Source organism: Eubalaena glacialis, chromosome 16 (assembly GCF_028564815.1).
Source record: "Eubalaena glacialis isolate mEubGla1 chromosome 16, mEubGla1.1.hap2.+ XY, whole genome shotgun sequence".
NCBI lineage: Eukaryota > Metazoa > Chordata > Mammalia > Artiodactyla > Balaenidae > Eubalaena > Eubalaena glacialis.
The window spans coordinates 89,816,198-89,824,153 of record NC_083731.1 but is presented as its reverse complement, the minus strand read 5'-3'; the positions used below and the strand labels follow the sequence as shown (position 1 = coordinate 89,824,153).

At 52.0% G+C, this 7,956-nt stretch overlaps 1 protein-coding gene across 1 annotated transcript; it reads right to left on the bottom strand.

The window, feature by feature from the left end:
- Positions 1–675: 675 nt before the first annotated feature.
- GJB6 (gap junction protein beta 6) lies at positions 676–7,659 on the bottom strand. Its single transcript, XM_061171111.1, has 3 exons — positions 7,543–7,659; positions 2,377–2,578; positions 676–1,787 (listed from the first exon to the last, which is right to left on the bottom strand). Exon 3 carries the CDS (start codon positions 1,770–1,772, stop codon positions 987–989), a length of 786 nt encoding a protein of 261 aa, XP_061027094.1. The 5' UTR covers positions 1,773–1,787; positions 2,377–2,578; positions 7,543–7,659; the 3' UTR covers positions 676–986.
- Positions 7,660–7,956: the final 297 nt, after the last annotated feature.

Below are 7,956 nucleotides of genomic sequence, written 5' to 3'. Positions count from 1 at the left end.
CTTTACCACCTGTGGGTGCAGAGCTGTGGACTGAAGGGGCCTCTCCCCTTGTCCGAGGGGCTGGAAGCTGACCCAGGGGACACCTTCCATGTCCTGGAGCAGCCGACCCCTCTCCAAGCGGAGGCCTGGGGGGCTGCTAGAGCGCCCCCTCGAAGGATGTGAGGAGGGTGCAGGGGTGCGCGGACTCCGCCACTCCAGCCACGCGGCCTCCCCAGCAGCCTGCCCCGAGCTGCTCATCAGGCCGCCAGGGACGCAGTGACCCAGAAGGAACAGAAGGCTTCAGCAAAGGGCTCATCTTTATTGAGGGGGCGCATGCCTGCATCAGCTGTTCACGAGGATTGCAAATCAGCCCCTTTGAAAAGCTTCCCGCTTCCATACAGCTCCGGCCATGCCCAGACAGCAGTGAAAATACATTGTGCAGTGAACCCTTTCCACCCTAACAGCCATGACAGTTCACACATTTGTCAACAGACAACGAAAAACAATACCTACAACAAGACAGAGTAAGCTTAAATATTAGACACTTAAGGCATGATTCTAAAATTAACATTGTGTGTTTTTCCAGGTAAGGAAGACCAGTCATTATAAAAATACTTTACATAAATTCAAAATCAGAACTAAAACTTTCAATCCTATAAAAATATCTCTTCCTAATAAAAGTATCAATTTCTAGATAAATGTTCTTTGTCGACAACAGTTACGTCCTTAAATTTTCAGGAAACACGCCCATGTCAGACGGTCCACTTAAACCCACATGTAAAAGTCACACCAAGGCCCGGCTGTAGAGCCGGACCACACATTTGATTACGTGGCACATTCATGGCCCAATTATTCTACAGAAAGCTAACTCAGGTATCTATGAATTGCGAAAGCCATTTGTAAGGACAGAGTCTCAGCCCAGAGCCAGGATGGCCGGTCAGCACTGCCTTCTGGGGGAAGGCCCCGATGCTGGGATGCTACATCAGCTACGTGGTGCCCGGCACTGTCTAACTGGGAAACCCCGCGACGGCGTTTTGCCCGCTCTCGGAAATCAGCTCATTCATTTCGTTCTGTTTACTCTCCTTGAGGGCATGGTTGGGGGGGTTTCTTTGCGCCTCGGCTCGCTTGGACCTCCGGAAACACACTTTGAGCAGCAGGTAACACAACTCAGCCAGGCTGAGCAGCACGCAGATCACGGACGCGGAGATCATGAAGACGGTGAACACGGTCTTCTCCGTGGGCCTGGAGATGAAGCAGTCCACGAGGTTGGGGCAGGGGTCGATGCCACACTTCAGCACCCAGGGCAGGTGGTACCCGTTGTACAAGAAGTAGAACACGTACATGAAGGCGGCCTCAAAGATGATTCGGAAGAAGATGCTGCTGGTGTAGGTCCACCACAGGGAGCCCTTGATCCGGATCTTCTGCCGTTTGATGTCTTCCAAGTCCTTGAACTCGCCCCTCTTCTCCCCGCGCCTGAACCGGCGCGCGGCCTCGTGTTTGTAGTAGGCCACGTGCATGGCCACCAGCAGGGCCGGCGTGGACACGAAGATGAGCTGCAGCGCCCAGAGCCGGATGTGGGACACGGGGAAGAAGTGGTCGTAGCACACGTTCTTGCACCCGGGCTGCAGGGTGTTGCACACGAAGTCGGCCTGCTCATCCCCCCACACCTCCTGGGCGGCCACCACGAGGATCATGACGCGGAAGATGAAGATGACAGTGAGCCACACCTTCCCGATGCTGGTGGAGTGCTTGTTCACGCCCCCCAAGATCGTCTGCAACGTGCCCCAGTCCATCCTGCCGCTTTACTCCTGAACGGGCAACAATTAGCGCAGGGCAGTTAGTGGAGTCTTCCTTCAATTTGTACGACTGCTGTCACGTTACAGACAGGAGCACGTTTCTCTTGAGGTCACCCTCTGAACCGCTAGGAGGTGGTTTTCTGGGAGGGAACAACACCCACCCTGAAAACACCCTCGCGTTCTGGTGTGGGTTTACGGTCATCTGGATTCAGCTGAACCCGGATTATACGTTAGGCTGCTGCCTGACACTAACCCAGGACCTCAGGCAAACACATTCGTTTCCAAGCTCCCTTTTAATCCCTGTTTCGCTTTGCCCAAGGGATCACAGAGGTTCCTCAGTAGATTTTATTCGTTAAAGGGCTTATCCAAGAAAAAAAATCATTCACTGGAATGACACAATCTGTTTTACCCAGCGGACTAAGAAGGGGAATAAAAGAAACCAAACACTTATTAGTTCACTTCGTACAATATGCTTATATTTACTTCTAGCTAGAACAGCGTCAGCTGCCATAATCGTGTGTTCTTAGGAAACCTAGTGCCATAAACTACTCGAAGAGCCTCTTCCAAAACAGAACCACAGGCTTTTACAAAAAGCGCTCACTTTTCTCCCCTGTAACGGGCAGCGCTGCTCCCCCGCCGGACAGGTACCAGGTTTACACCAAGAGCCGCAGGTGCAGGGTCCCCTGTGAAGGCTCTGATCCAACGTCCTGAGGGGAAGGGGCCTTGACTTCTACAGAAACTCTGCACAAATCAAACGGACCCCTTCTGCGTTGCCACGGCAGACCGAAGAGTTGGTCAGTATTCTGCTCAGAAAAAAAAAAAGAAGAATGGACCCTTTGAGAATCTTCTGAAAGTGAAAGACCGTCTCCTCAGAAAAACACGCCCAAGTTCTCATAGCCTTTTAGGGGGAGGGGCCCCAAAGGCCTTTCGTCAATCCCCCTGGGGGAGACTTTCGTGCCCTTGAACGTGGGGTCAGGCTGGTGAGGAGAGTGGAGCCCGGGCCCCCTGGGCAGCTCTTCACGCGCATTTCCAGAACGACCCGCACGCGGGTGGGCATCCACCTGGCCGGGAACGGGAGGCAGGGCCTGGAAGGAGCCCCGGGAGCGGCTGAGGGGTCGGGGGCTTGATTCCTGTGTGGATCCAGGACTAAACGGGGCTCGAAGGCAGAGGGTACAGACAGCCAGGTTTTTGCTTTTTGAAAACAAGAGCTGAGAAAAAAGCACAGCTCTTTAAACACACACTCCTTAAAGCTGTGGTTCCCTGTCCTTAACGCCTCTGATCGGAGGCTGTGTGGGCCTCCGATGCGGGTCTGGGGGGACACGGGGGCCTCGGTCAGGAAGACTGGTCTCTGGATCTGCGTCTAACCCCCGCCTCAGACCACTGACCCCGTGAGCTAAAGGATTTCCAAGTCCACAGTAATGAGTCTTTGATGTAAAAACCTCACTGGAGAGCTATGAATGGTAGAATTCACTCTTAGCTCCTGGTGAAAGGTGTTAGAATAAATCTTCCCAGCTGTCACCCTCCTATCTGGAAGCACCGGGACGCACCCAGTGGAAGGAAGAAACACGAATATCTTGAGGTTTGAACATATTCTACAGTGTCGCCTCACCTGGGAGGTCCATCCTGTCTGTTTACAAGCTGGAGATGTTCTCTAGTTAAGTAGTAAACATCTCCCACTGAAGTGTGGGGAATTCATTTCTCAAATAAAGGTCACATTTTCTCCAACCCTCCAAAGTGCAGAGAGTTTAAACTCCCCCACCAGTAAGAAGGCTGTTTCCTCTCTGAGTTGTCTATCTTCAGCTGTCTGAGTCAGGCAGCACCCTCACCCCCCCAGGGGCCAGAGGCCACTGGCCTGAAGGAATTCAGAGAGGCTGACGTCATGGGAGAGGTCCGGAGGTCAAATCTCCCCCCACGAGGTCCCCCGCTTTCTAGAGCAGAATCCTTGACTCCTGCCCCCTGGGGCATCTCCTTAAACAACAGGGGCAATTATTGTGGCAGCATCTTTATTTCTTTTGACTTTTCCGGGTCCCCAAATTACACGCTCTATCAAAGTAGCAAAGCTGAACAGAAAATAATCTGTTTTACGATACTTATTGACTCTGACTAAAAATCAGCAATTTGCCTTTAAAGGAAGAAAAAGGAATGAGATGGCTTCCTACGGCGTCTGTTCGCATCCTTCCGAGGCTCTTAGGGAGAAGCCCTGTTGTCTGGCTGAACGTCACTGTCGAGGCTTCCAACAGAAGCAGAGCTCACCTCACCTCCTAGAAGACTGGCCGGGGGTGTGGACCCTCCCAGGCTTCCTGCCCTGAGACCGCAGCCACTGCCCCCAGGACTCTTGCACTGCAGGAGAGCCTCAGGGGGGCCTGCCAGAAACATTTTGGCGGCAGAAGATGTGAAGACACTTTGAAAATTACTTTCCAAAGTAACTGCCTCCATCAGTACCCCTCACAATTAGTATTAAAGAAAGCTTTAACAATAAAAAGCTTGTTCAATAAAAAACAAAATATTAACTCTTTCTTTGTGAACCGGAGCGGTTTATTTTAACTGGCGCCTTCCTGGCTGTCTTTTAGGGAAAGTATAAGTTTGCTTGGCTCCTGTGTAGGAAGGTGGTGACAATCAAGCTCACAGAAGCAAACGCCACTGGGCTGTGCAGTGTCTCTAGTCACTGTGGACACACAGCTGCGGTCTAATTCCTTAGCTCTGAAAATAGGAAATCAGTGACCTGACTTCTGATGACACACAGTGTTAGGAAGAGAGATGGTGCTTCCCTCTTAAATTCAAATAGTTTAAGTCTATTAGCATTCTACCTCAGTAATATAATTTCTTGTTTTAAAAATTCTTATTTAAGAATTTAAGCATAACTAGCTTGCTTAACAAAGCCGTGTCAGTTTCACTGATGACAGGACCAAAACTAAAGCCCCAGCATCCCCTCAGCATCTGCACTCCCTCCAAAGTCATCCCCGACTCCCTGTTGGACCTGAGGACCGAGCATCCCTCACTATGTCCACATTGGCTCTGGACAGTGGAGAAGCCTGTGCTGATGAGACACAATAACGCCAAGGCAAAAGCAGCGCCTGAGGGACTCGCAGCTCTGCGGCCAGAGGAGACTCAGGGTGAGGTGCCCTCTTCCGGGACCCGGCTCCCCCGCACCATCGATCACCGACCACCGGGCCGCCAGTGGCGCTCAGCACCCCCAGGAACGGGAACCCCGGGCGCAGCTTCCGGAGGGCAGTGACGATGTGACCCGTGAAGGGAAAACTAGTAGCTGTGGCCACAGCCCTTCAGCTCCAACCCGGGGGTCCACTGCACGACCCCGGTGGTAGTTTTTCTTCGTCCCCAGAACTGTTAAGGAGGGTGTCTGGAGACTGCCAGTTTTCTGATGCCCTGTACTTCAAATACACAGTAACATCAAAATAAAATCTTTAGTGTGGATCCTTTTCCCTTTCAAAATAATAACAATAACAATAACAATAATGATAATGATAATAATGCCCAATCCCAAACCTCAAGCCCATGCCCCTGAGCATTAAAAAAGAAAAGAAGGTGGAGTTTGAGGAACTGGATATACTCCTTACCCCACAAGTCAGCAGCCTAAAAAAAAAAAAATCTTAAACTCTCTCTGTAATCAAGAAGAGTCTTTTCCTTTTGTCTCTGGAAATCTCAGGTCATCAAGGGACAAACTGATAGCTAATTTTTAAATTTAGTGACTCAAAAATCCATCAACTGTCCCTTCAAAGTAATGACCAGTGATAAAATGGCTTTAGGATTTATATATTTCTTCAAAATTAACTCAATAAAAATGAAAAATTCCTGTCTATGGAGTCTAAACATAAAAATGGACAATTCATAGAATTACATGTACTTCTTTTTTTTTTTTTTTGTCCAAAGTAAACTTTAATGGTTCTGAACTATTATGAACTAAGATTCAATGTAATTGTATGTCCATATGTGGGAGGTGTGTTATATAATGGGGATCTTCTGAATTAAATTCTTTGGAGAATACAATCAATATTTATTAAAGGATAAATTTAAAATTAAAATATGTTCTAATTTGAACATATATGTATATTAAAAAATGTATTTAATATATACAGTTAAAGTCCAAAGGTAACTGCCACAATTATTTAGAATCTAGACCCACAAAATATTTTTTCAGGAAGGAGTATTTTAATATTGTACATGTAATTCTTAATCCATTTAAGAATTCAAAGAGTTAAAAAAAATTTTTTCCATTTAGCAGTCTCTGTTCCCTGAAGCAAACCTGTGTCCTTTCCAAACATTTAGGTCCAGCTGGAGTTAAATGATCCTGGGAATAAAAAACAGAAAAAGCCCTCTGGGGACCCCAGTCCATTCTCATGGATCAAATGAGTCAAACAGAAATCTTAACATGATAATGAAGCCACTGGCAGGATTATGCCCTCACGGACCCAGAAGCTTGGGCCGGAAATTATTTTCCCACAGTTTCATTCTACCTAAAATTTTTAACTAAATTATACACACCGCTCACAGCTCCTGGAACATTCTCACTGAGCCAGGGGTTAGAGGTGAGGACCTGCAAGTTAGAATTTTCCTCCCACCCTGTTGAAATTGTTCAGTCAGAACCTCTGTCGGTTCTTTTCCTTCATAAAGCTCTTATAATTCAGAAAAGTAAAGAAAAAGAGAATGCAGTTCCCATTTCCTGCATCAGAATTTTGTTTTAAATAAAGACACCGCGAAGCAGCTGAACTGACTGACGTCTTCTGGGTTGGGTCAACGCGGTGATGGCAACGGGAACACCCCTCCTCCAGTTATATCACAGGCTCTCTCTATGGACGTTCTCTCTTTATAACCCCTTCTCCCCCGCCTGGCAGGGTTCCAACACCACCCCAGTGGCTCGGGGATTCGGAGCAGTAGACAAAGCTCTACACAGCACATCCTGCAATTCTAAGGAGTCTGGCTGGGGCAGGACGTCTTCTTCTAGAATACTGACCAGACTCTGCCAGAACTGGGGCAAGAAAAGACTTCTGTGGCATCAAGTCCGCCCAAGGGAAAGAGCAAGGGTGCATGGCTAAATTCAACCATGCGCTAAACCCACAGCCAGATTCGACCTGGGGGACATGGTGCCAGGGTCGCTGGGCCGGGTCCCTGCGTGGCTGCAGGCCCCCAGCCCCTGCAGGCGTCCACAGCTGCATCTAGGCCGCACTCACCTCAGACTCCGTCCTGCTCTCCGGGAAGGAAGGCCAAGCTGGTCAAAATCACACACCCGTGCCCGGTGACACCTGGGGCCGGTCTCCTCCACGAGACAGGAAGTACCTTCTGGTGCCGCCACCTTTTACTGAGATGTGTCACCGGTGACAATCAGTGTTGTCCAGTGACTGTGCTACTGTCACGTGCGGCTCACAGGCTCCCGGGCTCACGTCCAGCGGCCGCTCCGGCCGGTTTCCCCTGGGCTTGCCGGCTAGTCCCGCGCCCCTAAACGCGAGCCGGGCCTCGTCAGGGCCCCATGAAAGCCAAGAAAACCCAAAACGCAGCAGAGGAAGTGGGGGAAAGGGGCACCTGTACCCACGCGGTGACGCATCTTTAAAACCTGTTGTGCGAGTCAGGGGGGACCGTCCGGGGTAAAAGTCAAACCAGTCCATCCTCGTTCCTGCGAGCGCGCCGGGCCGCGGGAGGATGCGGGGCGCGGGCGGCTTCGCGGACCGCCCCCCACCCGCGGGCCCTGGAGCGGGTCGCCGACGGGGGCGGGCGCGGGGGGTGAGGGCGAGGGGGCCACGGGCCGCCGACCTACCTGCTCCGGCTTCCGGAGTCAAGCCCTCCGCCCGAGGGGCCGAGAGGTAGCGCCCCCCTCACCGGCTCGGCGGGGATGCGTCCGGGCGCGGGGTCCGGGCGCGGGGTCCGGGCGCAGGGCGGCGCCTGCGCGGCCGCGGGACGGGCAGGAAGAGCAGGGCGCCGCGAACTCGGCGGGTGTACGACTTCTGCAGCTGCCCTCCGCCCGCTCCGGGATGGGCCGGCTCCCACCTGCAGCGCCTTTTAACCGCGCCCCACCCCGCCTCTGTCCTGACGCTCCCCGGGCGGGAGGCGAGACGAGCGCGCGGTGATCGGAGCGCGCCCGCCCCGGGGGCGCGGGCTGCGGGGCGCACGGGCGTGCGCGGCGGGCCCTCCCTCCGGGGCGCGGGGCCTGGCCCAGCCCGGTCCGGGCCCG

Excerpts from the sequence above, each read along its gene's own strand:
- GJB6 (XM_061171111.1), bottom strand. The coding sequence starts at position 1,772 with ATGGACTGGGGCACGTTGCAGACGATCTTGGGGGGCGTGAACAAGCAC.